This window comes from Chaetomium fimeti (genome assembly GCF_033439085.1).
Source record: "Chaetomium fimeti strain CBS 168.71 chromosome Unknown B0H64scaffold_3, whole genome shotgun sequence".
Lineage (NCBI taxonomy): Eukaryota > Fungi > Ascomycota > Sordariomycetes > Sordariales > Chaetomiaceae > Chaetomium > Chaetomium fimeti.
This window is the reverse complement of record NW_026944331.1, coordinates 3,884,650-3,903,317: the sequence shown is the minus strand read 5'-3', so window position 1 is coordinate 3,903,317 and position 18,668 is coordinate 3,884,650. Positions and strand designations below refer to the sequence as shown.

The 18,668-nt window shown below is 56.1% G+C and overlaps 6 protein-coding genes across 6 annotated transcripts; 1 reads left to right on the top strand and 5 right to left on the bottom strand.

The window, feature by feature from the left end:
- Positions 1 to 125: 125 nt before the first annotated feature.
- On the top strand, positions 126 to 834 carry B0H64DRAFT_373169 (uncharacterized protein; the record flags this gene model as incomplete). Its single annotated transcript, XM_062802272.1, has 4 exons — positions 126 to 241; positions 308 to 341; positions 410 to 592; positions 676 to 834. 4 exons carry the CDS (start codon positions 126 to 128, stop codon positions 832 to 834), a joined length of 492 nt encoding a protein of 163 aa, XP_062661395.1.
- A 1,873-nt stretch (positions 835 to 2,707) lies between these two features.
- Positions 2,708 to 3,824, bottom strand: B0H64DRAFT_133535 (uncharacterized protein). The gene is made up of 2 exons (XM_062798163.1): positions 3,718 to 3,824; positions 2,708 to 3,548 (listed from the first exon to the last, which is right to left on the bottom strand). Coding segments are annotated over exons 1-2 (705 nt in total). The 5' UTR covers positions 3,720 to 3,824; the 3' UTR covers positions 2,708 to 2,845.
- A 4,849-nt stretch (positions 3,825 to 8,673) lies between these two features.
- Positions 8,674 to 10,593, bottom strand: B0H64DRAFT_133459 (uncharacterized protein). The gene is made up of 3 exons (XM_062798162.1): positions 10,530 to 10,593; positions 9,811 to 10,453; positions 8,674 to 9,385 (listed from the first exon to the last, which is right to left on the bottom strand). Exons 2-3 carry the CDS (start codon positions 10,312 to 10,314, stop codon positions 8,930 to 8,932), a joined length of 960 nt encoding a protein of 319 aa, XP_062661393.1. The 5' UTR covers positions 10,315 to 10,453; positions 10,530 to 10,593; the 3' UTR covers positions 8,674 to 8,929.
- Positions 10,353 to 11,527, bottom strand: B0H64DRAFT_373168 (uncharacterized protein; the record flags this gene model as incomplete). The annotated part of the gene is made up of 3 exons (XM_062802271.1): positions 10,353 to 10,453; positions 10,519 to 10,792; positions 11,249 to 11,527. 3 exons carry the CDS (start codon positions 11,525 to 11,527, stop codon positions 10,353 to 10,355), a joined length of 654 nt encoding a protein of 217 aa, XP_062661392.1.
- A 1,052-nt stretch (positions 11,528 to 12,579) lies between these two features.
- Positions 12,580 to 13,384, bottom strand: B0H64DRAFT_133192 (uncharacterized protein). The gene has a single exon (XM_062798161.1). The coding sequence runs from the start codon at positions 13,268 to 13,270 to the stop codon at positions 12,674 to 12,676; it is 597 nt and encodes a 198-aa protein (XP_062661391.1). The 5' UTR covers positions 13,271 to 13,384; the 3' UTR covers positions 12,580 to 12,673.
- A 3,841-nt stretch (positions 13,385 to 17,225) lies between these two features.
- On the bottom strand, positions 17,226 to 18,339 carry B0H64DRAFT_441301 (Alpha/Beta hydrolase protein; the record flags this gene model as incomplete). The annotated part of the gene is made up of 2 exons (XM_062806560.1): positions 17,226 to 17,775; positions 17,828 to 18,339. The coding sequence occupies 2 exons, from the start codon at positions 18,337 to 18,339 to the stop codon at positions 17,226 to 17,228; spliced, it is 1,062 nt and encodes a 353-aa protein (XP_062661390.1).
- Positions 18,340 to 18,668: the final 329 nt, after the last annotated feature.

The window sequence follows — 18,668 nt, the reverse complement described above, 5'->3', positions numbered from 1 at the left end:
GATGCTCGCACGGTCTTTGAGATGGCACTTGCACGCAGGCCCCTGTCTGCTGTACCCCAGGTACCGACCGGGGTCTGGGAGAGGAGCTCCCCTTCAAGTCAGGCAGACCTTGTCAGCCCCGCTCCATGTCGAGGACCCCGGGAGACATGGGGATCCCAGCAACATGTTCGGGGGCCAGCTGCAAGGGTGAAGAGCTCCCTGCAAGCACCGGCAGGGGAACTGTGGAAGCGAGGCGCAAGGGGTGAGACCGCGACAGCTTGCCCGCCCCCCCCCCCCCCCCCCCCCCCGGTCCTGCCAAGTCAAATAGAACGGAAAGATCGGAGACGGCGCGAGAGATGGCCGTGAGAAAAGGAGGAGACGACAAAACGAAAATAACAAGAACTCGTGTAAGAATTTACCTTGTTCGTAGGTTGGGAGCGGTACACGCATTGTTGAGGAGGGGTCGCGCATTTCCCATCTTTCCGACTTCAAAAAATTTCAAGACGGCGGCCAGCTTTTGGTTCGAAGGGCGGAAACTGATCCATCGCGCGAGGGCCGGCATCTCTCCGATCCTGCCGGCAAACCCATTCCGGAGTATCAGGTCCTCGAGGACGTTACACCAGTTTCCTCCTTCTGGCCTGGTGGATGACTTCCCGTTCCACTTCCCACTGCTCAGTATTATTGGTGTTGTCGCAGGCGGGGGATCGCGGAGGTGCGTGGAGTGATAGCACGCGCAGCAGCAGATCGAACGGACCCGCCGAGAATGAGGAAGACGACGGCAAGATGCGACCGTGGTGTGCTGCGGTCATGAGGGCGCCATATCTCTCGCCTGCTGCGTCAGTCCACATCCACTAGCGATGCGAGCAGAGCAAGAGGCAAGGGATGATGTGACGGTGCGACACCGTCGTGACCAACCCGAACCCGCCATCAGAGTACGATGTATGAAGTTTCTTTCTTCTCAGGTACTGTACCCCCAACAGCGTCCAATTGCCGGCGCGGGTCGGGATGAAAGAGAGCCAGAAGGAAAAGAGCTTGCGAATGCCATGTTCAGCCGCGGGCGACCTCCGCTCTGTGTCTCTAATTCCAGGCGTCACAATGTCTCATGAATTGCTCCTCCGCCGTGGTTGCTGGCGGTCCATCGGAGGTCGTTGCTGGCGGCCGTAAGACAACCTAAAAGGTCATGTTGCGGCTTTGTCTATCCGGGCCACTCCGAACGACCAAAAAGTCGGATCTTCTCGTGCTACCAAACCGCCGGCGCCTCCTCCTCAAACCGAGCCGCGGGTAGTGGTTGCGCCCATAGCTGCGCCATGTTGGGCAACCGATGACTTTGACGATGACTCGTGAGATTTTTTGTTTCACTGCATCGGAGGATGATGCTTGCTGGTGGGGTTCCCTCCCGCCGCCGCAAAAACCAACAACCCGCCGCCAATTTGGCAGGCGAGAGAAAAAAACACGAAAGTACCAACTTCGGGAAAAGTGAAAATATTTCTCAATAATGGGACGGAAGACAGGCGGGAAAGAGCAGGTGTGGCGCTCGGTTACGATCCGAAAGGTTTTGCGGCATCACGAATGAGGTCCTTCACTTTGCATCCCGCTCTTCCCAGCTTGGTTTCTCTCTTCCAGGTTCAAGTTGCTTTCCGTGTTTTATTGACTTCATACCGATCGTCATATTTTCCCACTGTTTCAACCGGGACACCTCGAGACGGGTTGTGGATATTAACCCCCCGACTACCGATGCATATGTGTGCCGCCACGGCCGAGCGATAGCGCCACGGATGTTTCTAATAACGTTACCCAAAGAGCCTAAGATGTCTCGTGGGGTTTCTGTCTCATTCATAGTACAGCGCTTGAAGCTGTTGTGGATTGTAGGTCCCGCCCCACTCGTATGAAGACAAGACGGACAGAATGTGACAACGGTGATAACGAGGGAGGTAGCTGCCAACTCTCGGTGGTGTCTTGCAGTCTGGTGAGGTCAGGCGGTGAGGTCCTTTGGAAGGCCGACATTAATATCATGCAGCGCGGCAAGGAAAGCATATTCACAGATGGATCGGACAGCTGCACGTCTTGCTTGCAGCAAACTGGCAGCTCAAAAAAAAGCCTCGATATCTCCCTTTCCGACCCCCTTGCTCTGTGGGCTGACTGACAGTCGACCGACCGCCAATGGCCATCGTGTGTCACGACAAGCTTCGCCAGGCAATTGGATGGCATGAACCAGCGGGAGAGTTGCCTGCCGGCCAAGCTGCAGTCAAACTCGCTATTCTTATTCCACGTACCAAACCAACATTTGAAGGGACCGGATTCCGTAATCAAGGTTACAGTTCTCCGCGAGGATCATCAGGGTCTTTCCGAGCGCCCATCCACCGACAAACACCACGGGTGGTGCAAATCGTCATGTAAACGGAGACGGCACCCGGAGAAGAGTCATGCCAGTTTGAAACAAAAAGAACTTGCAAAAGGTGCCAGGAAAATTCCTCAGCAAAAAGCAAAGCCCCAGCAAGGCCATAGTAAAGCCTTCGGTAGCAAAACCCCAAAGCGCCGTTTTTACGGATTGTCAATTCTGGGATACATGTATCGGATCGGGGCCGACTAAATTCAGCACGATGAGACGACGAGGTCCATTCCATGCCCAGCCCGCTGGTCCGGCGACAAGGATTCCCCAGATTCGAGCCCTTGGGAATCAGACGGCGTCCTCGAGCGTTCACATGGCAAATACCTCCATACTCGCCAGAACTCCAGAACAAAAACGGGCAAATAGCGTTCCAATCTCTTGCATCACCTTGCGGATGTCCAGCTGTACCGTGGAGATCGAGCAACGTTCCCGTCCCTGGTTCGATCGTGATTTGACAGATGCCAGGAGTACGTTGCGTTACCGGGCTGCTGCGGCGAGCGGTTCACCCAATGTCAGTGTGGCGCCGTTGCGACCGCGGGTGGCTGAATGAGGATTTGCATCAAAGTCTGGGGTAATTTTACCCCATTGGAACGAAAAGCAGCCGGGAGCTGCGGGACGGCTCGGCTTCGGACCTGATGGTACGAAGGAGCGGAAACAGGAAAGAGACGGCTCCCAGTTTGTCTCGAGATGAACTTGGTCCGAGTGTCGAGCGGGAGGGCATGCATCAATGCTCACCGCGGTCTCGACCGGAGTTTTCTTAGCCGGACCACTTGCACAACAGCTACGAGGCCGTCGTGACATCGCCTTGTTCAGTTTTGAACCTTTTCTACGGTCGAGTATGTTGTTCGATGGCCGGTGGATTGGCTGGCAGAAGGCCACATGATGATAACGCGGCAGGGAATGGCAAGCGTTGCGAACGAAGGCAACACCCCGCCGCGGACCAAGCGGTTTTTGTCTGTGCGGTTTCCACGGGGCCCGGCCGTTGACGGTTGCAAAATCTGGGGTACTTCCGGCGGCCGGCAGCGAACCCACGTCAAGAGGCCCGTCGCCGCCTTGTTTCCCGACGATGGCATCGAGAGGCGTGGCAGCTTCGTGTGGGGAAAACCTAAAGGAGATACGGCTCGTGCGGAACCCGCCAGGAGGGGCTTCGTTGTGAACTCTTGCCAACCGCACGAAGTACCTAGGTACAGAGTAGGTTAGATTTCGGATGACATGTGCGGGACACGAAACATCTGAAAGTGTTCCCAGCTTTCGAAGTTCGGGAAAGAGGAATAAAAGACAGAAAAAGAAAGAAAAACATATATGTTGGTTGGTTGAAAGATCCTCGGCAATTCAATGCTTCTACATACATTCTTCGATACCATCGAGTGAGGCAAGGTATCCCAAAGCTGTCGGGAAAAAGTCCACTGCAGGGTTTGCCCGATCGGCCAAGAGAGAATCCCCACTTAAAAGCGACTCCTCAACCACGAAGGGAAAGCCGGAGACTGCCCGGTGCCAGAGTTGAACAGACCGGCCGCAGGCGGTCGCCTATGGAGCGTGCAGGTTTTGGCCTCATCTTTGCTCAATTAGGCGGGCTAGGTCTCCTTTTGGTACGCTCAGCAGTGGAAGGGATTCCGCGCGCTTGCCATGGTCGCACGACGGACCCCCTCCTGCGCGGCATACTGCAGTATGGAGACAGCGGGACGGGAAGGGTGCCGGGCGGGGTCGACCGGTTGGCTGGATCAAACACATCAGGATCATCAATCTCGTCGTTCGTTGGAGGCCACACCAGATTGCTAATGTCTGACACACCGAGCAAGACGCCCACCACCAGTTCTTCACGCTGAGCTCCGTTGGGGGATATCCCGCCGTGACAGTTACATTTTCGAAGCTTCCCTTCAACCCGCCCCCATCCTACTGGGCCCGAGGTGGTAAAGTGCAAAGTGCCAGGGGCTGGAAGTCGAACGCTCCGATGCACTGCTCCGTCTCTTGCGGTTGGCATGGAGAGAAGTTTGAGGTGCGAACTGAAAAAACCCCGCCTTGAATGTGCACAAACCACCGTAACTTTTGGAGCGACCTCGTTTGATCCTCGCCACCCCGCTTAAGCCCAATTCGGTGTACCAGTTCAACGCAGTCAGTCAGTTGCACCCAGTTCAGTGCACTGGCAGTCAATTTGACGCAGTCAGTTCGATACAGGTAGATGGGTTAACTTGCAATGATAGCCTTTGGGTTTGGGGTAGGGTTTGGGGTAGGGTTTGGGTTAGGGATAGGGCACGGGATAGGGTTATGGGTAGGGTTATGGGTAGGGTTAGGGTTTAATACACGACGCTGAATTGACTGCAATTAACCGTACCAAATTGGCCGCATTGAAGACCGCAGCCAACTGGGCGCAATGGTTGTTGCGGTCGTCCACGGAATCCCGTCGGGTGGTCAGTGTCCGCAAGCCCGAGGATTATGGCGGGGTTGCTTTGGGGTGTGTCAGCCCGTCACCTACCCCTCCCCCCACATTTTAAGCCCCGACTCGGCTCCACCTCAAAAAGGCATCCAGCCATGTTGTGCAGACGATCTGAACTCTCGGACCTCCTTACTCTTCCCATTCCAGTTTGGTTTTCGACACATCTCGACACAAATCTTGTTGCTCGTTTCCAACACCGCCCGGCTGCGGGCCGCATTACTGCAGGGATGGGCCATGACAACCTGCTGATGCCAGTGGGCCACAGAAACTGCTCCAAACCGAGCGATCTCGATAATACATAGTGAGACTCGATGGAGCTGAGCTGGCTCGTGGTTGGACACGTCGAAATATGCACGATGGTGCCCTTGACGCCCATCAGGATCACCTGGACGTCTTCTGCATGCCGATTATCTTGCGGCCGGCGTTTCTATCGTTCCAGTTCGTCTCCCATTCATGAGCTGATCGTTGAGCGTCGCGGTCAGGTGATGACCCGGCTTTCTCGCTGCTTTACTTTATCCAGCTCGGTCTTTCTGGGTTGGCATGACCAAACCATGCCACCTCGGTCCCTGTAACCGGTGTCAGATATAAACACGCTTCGGCGAGCAACCTGAAAATGAACGAGCAGCCTTGCCAACCGTTGCAGGGGTACAACGTGGTCCACGTGGGAGAGCTATTCTTTCACAAATCGGATTCCGAGACCATGGCCCGGAAACTCATGGGAGACTGTGTGGTCTGCATCACTTGATCTGAAACGGAGCCAAAACAGAAACATTTACCCCACCTCTGCGTGATCCCGCCCCTCACTTCAAACGACGCCGCCCTGCCTGAGCGCTGTCCGTCATGCCTAAGCGACGTGGACACGATGCAGCTAATTGGGTCCATGTATGGAAACGACACTGAAATACTGCCCATTTTTCTTCTCATGACGGACTTGTCCCTTCCGGGCACCTCAGGGGTGCGCAAGAGGTTCTCCTGACAAGTACGACTTGTACTAGGTGTGTACGGAGTACCTACGATGGATGTGTAAATGCTCTGGGGCTGTCCGGGCAGGAGGACACGGACCAGCCGTTCACAGCCCCGTGCATCGGGCCAATAGGCGCAGTCGCCGTGGAAAGCAAACCCAAGGCACAGATTCAATGTCCCCGACATCATAGTTAGCACCAAAGATGACTGCAAATGCTACCTTTTTGCTCTAGTAACTTCTTTGTGAACACTTCAAGTCGTCGATGTTGAACTATCAGTAGGAAGAGAAGCATTCTTGTGTGCATTGTGCTTCGTGCCACAGCACTAATGTTCCTAATCTGGACATCAAGTGCATTGGATCCACCACGAAGTCCAAGCAACTTCCAAGATGCAGGTACCAGGGCGCCGCCGACTTCGCCCCCACTTGCTGCGATTGAAGCCCTCCATGTTCTGAGCAGTTCGCGACAACGCTCGCTTGTCAGTTACCCAACAACCCACAGCTCGGTCAAGGCAACCTGGGACGATTGAGAACAGACAGGGAAACAGGTGGCAGCGATGCATGTAATCTGTAACTACGTAAATCCCGCAGGTTACGAAGATATGGGTCATCGTCGTGCTCTCGCCGGAATCCGGAATCGACGTGGGCCAGGCTGAACGCACGGACGGCCAGACCCTTCCCACTCCCATCTCGCGCCCCTTGATTCGTGGGATACCTCCCAATTCGGCAATGTTCCCGGATGGTGTCCTGCAACAGCATGCCGCTGATATTGCAACTACATGAAGCATGCTAGTAAAATATGGGATGCGAAGATTGCCCACGTCCCACATCGTCTCGTGCAGGCCGCGGGCGGCCGGAGCACGAAACGAAACGCACAATTAGTGGGCATTATGTACGTGGGTATGTAAGGTATGTACGGAATACAGTGTTTTGTCGTGGGCGTGATGCGGACAGCCCAAAGGCCATTTCGCCACGCGGCACATTTGTCTCTGTTTTTCTTTCTCACTTCTCGACAGAGGTAGAGTGGCCGTCTCAGACAAGCGATAGTTATATGTTTGCGCGATGCTTGAAGGCCGAGAAGAAGCGCATACAAGGTCCGGCTCGTCAACCGGCTCCCGGGAGGTCGATCACGGAGCCTTCGCCGATGACCCCACCAACCCGCACCGGGCCGAGTGGGTGCGAAATGCGAGCACCAACACCTACCTACCTACAATCCATGGAACCCCGCCAGATTCGAGACTGGTCACACCAACCAACAGGGCGCTGCCTCGCTGCCGGTACTCAATGAGCCGACTGTACACAACAGCAACCTGAGGGTCACCACGAAAAGCGGTGTGCTGCTCTCGGTCACAAAACTCCGATTTGGTCGTGTCGCTGAGGTTCCAGAACCCGCCGGTCCCCCTCCCTTCAACACCGCTCCACTTTGAGGGCGGGATGAGATACTAGTGATGATACTCGCTCACTCGCCAATGACGACGTATATTGTCTGCGGAATGGATCCGGTTGCATTAGCAAAAGATATTTCGCTCAAGACGAGATGCATGACCCGGCCGCCACGATCTCCAAGGTCCTTCGTTATCCCAGCCGTCATGAGTCTGAGACGGCGGGGTGGGCGACACCAAACCCCCCGGCTCACAACGAACGACCCCCGCAATGACCAGCTTGCAAGACACTCAGTGTGCAGTTTCACATGCGTCACATGAGTTCACTAACCGGGACAGACACTTCCATCAGCAACCGTAACCCCTCCACAGCTTCAATTCTCCGAATTGCGCCCCGCGCCCAATCTTCAGTACGAGCATCATGATTGCGATGCGATATCCCACTTTCCTGCTCAGGCTGTCACAACTCACAACCGTGACATGGATTGTGGAGAGACGTGGAAGGAAGGAGCCAACATCACAACCCCTTGCGGCCACTGCACTCCAAGGGCCGGCAAGTCAGGATTAGTAAGGCGACCGGTGAGAGACACGGGATGCAGGAACGGCCGAGAAGCCAGTCGCCGCTGCACCTCATGCAGGTGGTGCAAGGTTTTCGAGGGGGTTCCGACTGGGAGCAGGTACAACTGCCCTTTTCAGATTCCATTCCCCCAATTGCTCCAATTGCCCGGCCATCCGGGTTCCGAGTGGTCCCAAGTGGTCCCAAGTCAGCCGAGCCGATCACAACGGTCGCTCACCATCTCGTCCCCGCAACCAACCTGCCGGACTGTCATTTGCTGCCGTTGTGAGACCGCGCTCCACCGACGACGAGAAGTCCATTATTAGGTTGCTTCAGCGAAGAGGGATCGGCTCCGGGGCTGCATAATGCCATTGTTAATGACTTGGTATGCATGAGTCCTCTCGATTGCCGAACAAGCGAATTTGCAGCATCACATTATCACATCATAGTGTAGACACCATCGCCCGTCGCTGCCCGGAGATCCTCCTTTGCCTGGTTCAAGATGCTCATCCCGGCAAATGGTGAGCCCGGTTTCTATCCCCCCCACGGCGCGATTACACTCAAAATGCTCCGGATGCCGGCCACGGCAGACTCTCCCCGCTCTTCACCACGGCGGCAGCGATTCCTTCAGGTGGGAATCAAACGCAGATCCAACCAACCAGGAAGGTGGGGATCGAAACGATTCCCTTTGCAGCAATAGTGCGGCATGCCGTTAAACACCCATCCGTCGAGGGATTGCTTCATGACGCATCTGGTATCTGCTCGGCGGCCCAGAGTGTACCACACTTCCCCCCCGAGAACGGGATCGTAAGCCGGCTTCCTCCATCGAAGGGAACTTAGGGGCCAGTGCGAGCGACCTTCTCGTCTATCTGCATGTGCCTTCCCAATTTCGTCACACCCGTTCCGAAGGTTTCGTCAACATCGTGCAGCTTCATCGACAACGCACCCTTGGGTCAGTCCAATGGATACAGGTGCCCAGAAACCGCCCAGTCCTAACAGAGCATGGCGCAAGCTCAGGATGCACGCAGAGGCACCACCCAAACCTGAAGAGCCGCGTCCCCTGCAGCAGTTCGCTACGATCAAACTCTCGAGGTCCTGAACCAAGGCCGGCAAACTCAACCAACCCATCGTACTGTGGTCAAGCAAGCAGCAGCCGGGTAGCCGCGTGATCTAAGCATTGCAACTTGTTGCTCGAGCCACCCTGTCCCGTGTCGCCAACTTGGACAGTTCAGCGGAGCTCAGCCATGTTGATATCATAATTGCTAGCCAAGTCTCCTTCAATGAGAATGACCGGAACAGTCTGAACCCCTGACCGTTGGTGATGGTCCCGAGCGGGCTCGCTAGCGTTGCGGGTAGGTCGACTGATCTGAACCCCGTCGTTGCCGTCGACGTACTTGTACGAGGTATCACGAACGCTCCCGGGGGTCCGGGGAAAGAAGTCGAAACTCCGTGAAGCCATCGCGAGTCCGGCTATTTGCGTATGGGTGGTTGTCCGATAAAAAGCTCCCTGGGTGGCAATGCACATTCGATCCCCAGAAATCGGGCAGTTAATGCGACCAGCCGGCGTGTTCGGGATCCTGCAGAACAAAAGCCAGATGCTGTGTTTGACTCTCCGCTCGGGAACCCTCCCCTTCAGCTCGACGCCGTGGAACAGATCAATATTAGAGCACCGCTCGACAATCCTCTAGGTAGAGGGGCATCAGTTATCGATTGCTATTTCTTTATTCTCGGCTTCCAGCAGCCGGATCAAGTAAGGTTAACCAGTGTGGAGGCCAAGTGGCGTTCCCCACGGAACCAGTCTTGCCCCTCAAACACTAAGGAACCCTAAATTCCGTTACGAGGGGACACAGCGACGGAATTTGATGCAATCCATGTCAGCCCGTGAGAGCCACTTGGGTGTACGGACGCATGCTCCCAACCCAGATGTGTTCCGGTCTATGGAGGCCAACGGCTAGGCGCAGCATCGAGAAGCACATCAATGGCCGTGAGGACCCGTCGATGCTGCCAGTCTCCCCCCCTTTTTTTTTAAAAAAAGGGGGAACCTTTCGATCCATCACCAGACGATGAGGTGGGTACGAATCAAAGGAGCTGAACAGACTTCATGCTCACCTCGGCTGACAGACGGTCAGGGATCCCGACGCGACCTCGGCGCGCCACTGCCCGAGAAACCAGTCCGAACAGAACAGTTTCTTTTGAGATTTCCAGGGGCAGCGAGGGGGCTCGAGGAAAGGTTCTTGCCTGCTCGGTCCCGACAAAGCGAGCATGACGCCAGTGAACTTCCCCGGAATTTCGATCGATATCCGACATGACGGAACGATCCCCTGGCGGCGTCTGTTCGCTCCCATGCCCTGATACGGACTGGAAATGCAGTATCGACGAGCGAGTGGTTACCCACTTGTGGAGAGCCTTTAGCTTGATCGATCTTGGTGTTTCGGACGAAGAAGTGGAGAGAACACGGCTATTCGGGAGCTGGGATCCCAAGACAGCGCGATCCCCAGGGAAGAAGCCAGCAGCACCCTTCTCCATTGACAACAACAGCATCAAAATCCCCGACGTGGTTAGTTCCCCTTCTGTCATGGAGGCCGCGACCTCAGCAGCGCCTGAAAAATCCATTGCTCGATGAATTTGCCCGGTCAAGCCGAAACATCATGTCAGCCTCGGATTTCACCGCGTTCCCAGGCAGCCCTGTTCGGGTCTCTTTCCATCTCGAGAAGGAATGGCTCGCTCAACTTGGCAATGGAGCAGGAAAACACTAACGTGAGTTAGCAAAAACGTTTGTCTCTCGCAAACCAGAACCGATGAGGGAGCTTAACCGACCTGAGACATACAGCCTAGCTAAGCCGGATTTGTTCAGATTCAGAAACACGGCATCCCTGACTGACAATGGCTTCATCCTCGATCCAAGCCACCAGGAAGACTCTCTGGAAGCCAAAAAACCACCGCGGCATTGAAGATGAACGAGCAGGCCGGTCCCGGTCAGTGCCTGCGCCGCGTCGTCGACGAACGCCGCACGTGTTCGGGGCCCGCTCCGGTCCAATGCCCGGGATTCGCTTCCCAAGACAGGGGTTTCGGCTGCCGGCGGGCCTTGTCCCTGGTTCACCGGTCAGACCAGGATCCCTCCCAACACCGTGGATCATGATGCAAAAAGGAGGGTGTTGTTATTCGGATTTCAGATGTGTTGGCGTTTGGTGAGACAGACAGTGGAATGAATATTCGCGTTCGGGTTCTGCTGACCGCTGGAGGCTTGTCGATCGTTCGGGACTTCTTTTCCTTCAGACGTCATATCCCGGTCAGCCCAAGCTTCCAGAAATTCCGCCATCACGCTTGAGGCCACGCTAGCCGGTTAGCGGGGATGTGAGGGGGAGCGGCCAGGAGAAGTCGCCATGGATCTCACTCCGGATTCCTCCAATCCTCCGAATTCTGACGACCATTACCCCTCGTTCGGGTTCACAAGCCCAAGGGATCGGGCGAAGCTGAACGGGGCCCAGGAAGACCCTGCCCGGAGGGACGGGGAGGATCTCAGAACGGCAAGCAGTACGTAACTTACTCTCCACGTGTGAGGATCCGGAAAGCAAACGGGGGAATCCGCAGCGCCTTTGTCCCGGGCCTTGACCTCCTCACTCCCGGGCGCCGACCCCCTCACTCCCGGCCCGCGCCTCACGAGACTCCAGGTCGGGTCGGAGGGCGGCTCCCGGTTCTCATTTGTCAAAGGCACCACCCTCACTGGGAAAGGGTCGACGTTGTTGGCAGGCAAGCCCTTCGCATTGATCGCACGGCCATGGCTGCAGATGTCAAGCACGAGGAACCAGTCACCATGAACCAACATCTCTTCGTGGCCAAGCCCAACTGCTTGTTTGCTGCTTGTTGCTTTTTACTCGGGCCGACCCCTCGACTGCATGGCGGAGGAAGGGGGGGGTTCAAGCTATTCCTGGTCATCGATCAACTCCAACGGTCGACGGAGATTTTACTGTGTACCGTTGTTTGTGTCAAGTGTGACGCAACGATACCAAGTACGTTCCCCATCGTCCCCAAGTCCCCGATCAACTCTTTGCCTGCCGGAATTCACACGCACACCACCACTCCCACCACCACCACCTGGTAGGCTTGTTCGTAACGGCGCCGTAACGTTGGGATGACACGATACCACCCCCTCCCCTCCCGCGAACACAGTCGGACAGGCGCGAAGGAACGCGGGGCTGCTACGGATAACGACGCTAATTCACTTCTTCTCGCTCGCATCATGATCCTTGGTGACCTGCAGCAAGGATAGGGTAATTCCAAAAAGGGTTAGGGTTTAGCCAGCAATCCCAGCACCGATTCAGGCACCTAGCCAATGGTGGTTAGGAAATATTTTAGGCTGAGTCGCACGCCATGTTCGAGAACCATGGAACGTCGACTCCGGCCCTCGCCTATGGAGTGAGTGTAGGCGCCTTGGCGCTGTCAAGCACGAGGCCAAGACTGTCTGTGCAAAAAAGCGCCCCCCCTGTTACCGGTGGACAGTTGGACGGGCGTGACCGGCACGACTGGGCTGGCACGGCTGGGTGTGAGGGTCCTGGCTGGCTGAGGTGGTGAGCGAAATGCTGGGAGGATCGACGCCCGCCATTGCGGAGCAGAGTGAGATCGTGTGAGGGCGATCCTTTTGCTGCTTTGCTGCTGTCAGCAGGCAAGTTGAGGCTCCACGAGACGGACAGATCAACAACGCCTTGCGAGGGACCGGCGGATTTTCTCACCAGCCTCACCTTGTTCTGATTCGGCCTCGAGGTTCCCATGACCCGAGGGGACATGGTCAGGGACAAGGCGAGACGAGACGATCGAATCTCGAGACGACGCGAGAGCGAATTTACTAATCACGCCTCACTTATTAACCAAACAAGGCCAACTATCTCGCTTCTCGACGCTCATCCAATACCAATACTAGCGAGGGCCATGCATGAAGGTCCAAAGGATGGTTAAGAACTAACTAACTAGTCGCCTAGTGAGCTCCCTCGAAGATTCGGGGGGACGCTAACGTGGGCCTGGACGCCACATGCCCGTTGACCGGTTCTTGTCGGCCCGTGTGGGTGTTCTCGTGGGAGTCGGATTGCATCGCATGAGTTACCCAAGACGCGCTGAAAACAGCATTATGGTCACGCTGCCACATCCATGCAGACGAGGAACCACCCAGTGGGTGGTGGTGTTGTGCGACCGCAGGAGTCGAGGACGAGTTAAGCGATATCTCATCACACACACCAGATATCAGAAAGAAGAAAACAAAAAGTGCGGACCGGCCCGGAGGCGATGGAAGCCGGTGCGGCGCAGTCATGCTGTCGTTGTCTTGTGTATCACAAAGCCAGCCGAATCCGGCCCTCGACTTCACGGCCCCCAAACCGCCAGCCAGCCAAGCGAGAATGAAGTCCAGGGTCCAATCTGTCATGTCGCGAAGATCATCCACAGCCCACCCAGTTTGTGGCGCCCGGAGAGTCGGCGCTGCAAGTCCCGGTTTTCCTTGCCGGTCGGTGGGGAGTCGTGCTGGTGGTCGACTTGTCCCGATTCGGGCAAACCTGACACAGCGGTGTTGGCTCACTCGCATGCCGTGCAGCGTCTCATTTCCTGATCGGTCCCCTCGGCCTGTCCTGTTCTGGTACTGTGATCCGATTCCGGGGGGTTGCTCACTTGACTTGACACCTTGCAGATGGGGGCAGACGCTCGAAAGGGAGGGGTGAAACTCGTGTGATGCCGAGCTGCATCTGATGCTGCTCCCTCTCCTACACGACACTACTGTGATGTACGAAGTACAGACTAACGAGTTACTGCTTGCATGTCCGGCTGCATGGCGGCCTCGGCGGGGAACGTTATGTGTGCCCCTGGCTGGCCGATGGGGTGTGTGTCTGGGTTTCAGGAGGGAGAAAATGGAGTCAGGGATTCATCAACAACGAACAGATTCCACCGATACCAAACCCAACCCCATCCTAGCGCAATGCACCAACGGCAGCTAAACCAAGCAATCCTTTTCCTGTTACCAATCTGCCAGCGCTGCCCTGCTGCAGTATGTCAGTCTGACATGCTGCCAACAGGCCCCTCCATCCCTGGAGATGCATCGTCAACTGGCACTAAACTAAAACTCTTCAACCAGCGGTGTCATTCCGCTTCTGGCCGTCCCCAAGGGGGCCGCGACCGGTGTGATGGTCTCCCAGAAACGGGGCCGCCGTCCCGAAGCCCATGACGTCCTGCCCATGTACACGACACAGCCATAATTCCGCAAAGACCATGTCTGTATGGATATGGATTTGGTATGCGTAATCCATACATATGTACACTCCATACCCAGCAAGTGTAATCCGCATGAAGCTAGCAAAGCTGACGAGCCAGGGGGACGAGCCAGGCAAACCCGACCCTGTCCCCGTTCCTGTGTCTCGCCTTACCCAAACGACCCCGGCCCGGCCGGTGAGAAGGGAAGAAAAAAAAGGGCCCGAGACGGGTCCCGACGGACGCGGAGGAATTGCCCCCCCATCATCGAACGAAACTCACTCGTTGGCTCGTTCGTTCGTTAACTCCCGACCATAGGAGTTAGCTCGCCCAGGGCCGAACGAACGAACCCAGCCACCTCTGTGATCCATCCATCCATCCTGCTTGCTGCCCACTCGCAACTCTCAGTACACTAGCTCGGCTAGCCCGGTGTCTCGCATTCTTCCATTGCTGGGGCTGGAGGACCTTCCAGAAAGCCCGTCGTCGGGCCAGTCAGGCCAGTCAGGCCAGTCAGGCCAGTCAGGCCAGTCAGGCGGGGTGTGCGCGCGCGCCCTGGAGGCCGTGGCGTGGTTGTAGTCTGCTGTGTCCAACCCCCCCCCCCCCCTCCCCCCCCTCTTCTCCTTCTGTTCACCCCCCTCCCCGAGCCTGAGGGTCATGAAGGGAAGGAGGGGGGGGAGGCCCTTGATTTGCGCCGATGTCTCGGAGGCTGCGAGAGACGGAACCTGGGGGAAGTGGAGGGAGGGTGGTGCTGGGCGAGGCAGATCTGATCTGGACTGCTGCAGGATCTGTTGCTTCCTGGGGGGGTTTCGTTGGGTGGTGGTGGTGGTGGTGGTGGTGGTGCGGTGGGTGGTGTGCTGTGGCGTGTGGCACTGCCACGAGATGGGACCCTGAAGAAGGGGCTTGCTGTCTCGGATGGCGCTCCTTGCTGCCGGATGTGTGGGTGTCCGGGATTGAGGCCGTGATGGTTTGCTTGGTGTTGAGGGTGGTGGTGAGGAGGTGAGTGAGGGTGGTGACGTTCCTTCTCTGCCTCCTCTACCTTGGCGACAGTGATGTTCCTCTTTTGCCTCGGTGATGTGACGTACTAGCCACCCCCTGAATAGGATTCACGTCGATGGCGTGCAGTCCTCCGGAAGGGGAACGAGGTTTTGACTGCCCCCTGTTTGAGACTTCAAGTTGAGCCTGTTAGTTACAGCGTCTTTTCGTCAGACTTAGAGTCAGGGTAGGAATCTTACCTCCGTCCGGACTTGAGGCCCACCCCCGAGTCGCATCTTCAGGGACAGATGGCGCTTTTTGCAAAGCCCAGGTCCATCACCGTGGTTGTCGTTTCCACCCCTAATCCACGCGGGGTGTCGGCTTCTCGTTATACCCCAGCTGGCCACTCCCCCGACTTCATACCCTCAACGGCGGAGGCGGCATGCAAAGCACCCGGGCTGGGTGATCCCGGCTCATTCTCCGAGACTACCGAATGTTGGTACCGGAGCCGCGTATGCGGCCCCTCCCGGGATCATCTTCAAAAGCCCCGGGTCGGGACCCCTACGCTGGAGGACCTCGGTCGGTAATTCTCGTTTGCCGAGAGGAGGAACGAAGCCGTTCGATTCCCTGCAGACCGAGGCATGGTGACATGGTGCTTGTCGCGTCGCTACCGAAAGCGACTTTACCGAGTCGATTGCAGTTAGCAAGCTTACATATGCTTAGTAGGGCCGAGTATGGCGTTACCGGTTATAAGATAGGTATTATAGCTTCCCAACACGGCTAACCCATTGGACTTCTGGGTACAGCATCCTCCAGGGACGAATGCACAGCTGTTCTCGGAACGAACGGCGTCGTATCGAGGAGGAGGTCGGAATGTGATGGGGGTTGGGTGCTCAAGAAACACCGAGGCTTACCAGGGTCGTTGTTACTTTTGTTGCGAGGGGAGAGTTTAGCACATGCGGACCTCGGAACTAGTGAACCTTTCGGCGTGACTAACTGGTGTGGTTTCTTCGTCTTCAGACTGTCACTTTGTCTTTGAGCAGGGCGTTCATGATATAGCCCTTTGATCGGTTGTATGTACCAATTGCCGATATTCGGGATAATCCTGCGCAGTTGAAGCGCACCATTCAAGCGTTCCAGAGTACAAAGTGGCTGCGGCTGTCGTGTTGCTCCCTTGATATATCTCGGCATGCAATAGCACGGTGATCCTTATAGGTGTCACCCAACAGATCACACTGCGCCTCTTAAAACCACTCGGCTCAATATCTGGACCAGCTCTGAGGTTTTCGGCAACGGTTTTCTGGTCAAGTCTCCCTAGCAAACGCCGAGAACTCCCAGAACTATCCTGATAGAGGAGTAACATCGGGCGGAGACATCGCTGTCCAGCCCCGGGGTGGGTAAACGTGTAAATATGCAAGGGAACTGAAGAAGGGCCGAGACAACGGAAGTAACTGTTACTTCTCAAGCGTAAATCGTATAGCCCAAAAAGGGTATCCTCTTCATCGGAGCACTTGGGATGCGAGTAGGACTCGGTGAACGAAATGTGCTCACCACCGTTGACGTCGTGTTTAAAGGAAAGATCACGACTCTGGTGACCCATGCCCACCGGTGTAGATGTACCCTCACTCGGGTTGGATGGCCAGGGAGGAGAGTCGGAACTCATCACGCTCTTCATCTTGTCTACTTCAAACTACCACGCCTATGAGTCGAGAACGGTTGTGATCCGGGTTACTTGATAACGATTCAGTCTAAACCGACGGTACAAGGTATCGAACAGATGGTATAAAACGCCATTAAGCAATGCCCTTGAAGCTTGACCCAGTTCATAACTGCCACACCTCCTGGTTAACGGGGTTAAGGGGGGCTCACATTCTTGGCTATAAGCGTGTATGGACCTGGCCGGACTGCGAGACTCTCTTGCAATTTGCGAAAACCAGCAGCGTCGCTCTAAAGCAAGGCGTAATTCCTTGGTTGCTGGCGACGAGGAGACTTGTAGGACGGTGCGTCGGCCTTGCGTATAGACCTAGGTTCTACATATTCACATGTCACATCAGGCTAGTGACCTTGACATCTAGTGTCATCGACGTATCAACGGAAGATAGGCGGCAGGGACTTGCTCTGCTTTGATGCAGTAGAAATATGCTATTGTAAGGTACGAGACGAACCTATGAACTGATCTTTGCATTGCGACATACCTACAGATCTGTTATAGCTTTGCAATGGAGCCCTGGTATCAGCCCAAACGCCCAAGTATCCAAAGGAGAGATGTTTCTGTCAACGTGTAAGGTGGGATATCCTCCCTACGCCTCACCTCGCGTCACTGACCGTCACAGTTGCCCATAGAAAGCCAACAGCTTTCTCGCACCAACCTCCCAGGTCACATCGTTTTGTAGGTGATGCCCGGCTTTCGGGACGACGCAATACCTCACACCATGACCATTGTTGTCCTGACCTCCCTCCCCGGACAGGGGAATGACCTCGACATCCTCACCCTGCAGCTGTTTCTGTTGAATCATGCTGCTCGAGGTCGTACGATACGTGCGCGCGAGGTCTTCCATGATGGGTAGCGTCATTATCTTGTCCAACTTGCCACTCAGAACCAGAACCCTCTGACCGCTGCCCCAGCCGCTGAGCTGTGAGAGCACATTCCGCTGGTTTATGAAGGGCTTGGTCATGCCCAACGCCCAGACCAAGCTTTCGTAAGGGCTAGCCCTGTCCTGGAATGCCTCAACGTAATCATCAGTCTGCTCATTGCTGAAGAATGCTCTCCGTGTCAGTGCCGGGTGGGATAGCGGCGAGTTGGGGTGCCAGAGGTGGAATATCATCCTTGGGATGAACCAAGGATCCAGATTCTTCCAGTTCTGGTAGACGCGATCGCTGTCACCGGACGTTAGAAGTCATCTCACACGGAGGTTTGAGCTAAACTCACGACCCAAAGCCAGGTACCGCCGCCACCAGCACGAGAGCCCTCACCCTCGCCTCCTTTTCCGACAAGATAAACTGCGCCAACCCGCCGCCGCTCGAGTGCCCGACAAGCACAACCTCCCTACCGCCCTCGCGCTCCTGCACCCAGCGCAGCCCGGCCAGCACATCATCGGCGAGCATGCGCTTGGTCGTCGCGTACACCATGCGCAGGTACGACGGGTAGTAACTGCCGCCATGGCCGCGCATGGAGACGGCGTAGCAGGGGATCCCGCGGGCCGCGAAGAACTGCATGTACTCCAGCCAGACCCAGGCGCCGCCCATGCCGCCGTGGACAAAGAAGAGGGGTGGGGCGTCGGGGTCGGGAAGCGGCGATGTTGGGCGGGCATAAAGCACCTCGATGTTGCCACCGGGGGTTTCGACGAACAATCGGTCGACGCCGTCCGGGAGGGACTGGAGGGGCCCGGTTGGGCGGCGCCAGCGGAGCCATTTGAAGGTGAAGTGTTCGAATAGTGACATTTTGGTGGGATCCATCAATATCGATGGTGTTTTTATTAAGTGGTGTGAGTTCAGTCAGCTTGAAGACCAAAGTTCAATCCTCGGTGGGTGGAGGAGGGATTGCCGCCGTAGACATGTCTCTTTGACATACCATGGACAGGAGGAAATCCCTTTCCGGACGGCGGCCATGGTGCTTTTCTTTATACGCGGCGACGCAAACAATAATTAGACAGGTAGCTCTGGGTTTGGTTGTAGGTTCCCGGTTTAAGCCGTGCCCGTGCTGAAGCGGACCCGGAAGATTTAGGGAGACTCTGTAATTGACTGCAAACGGCAGGCGCCTTTTTCGCATG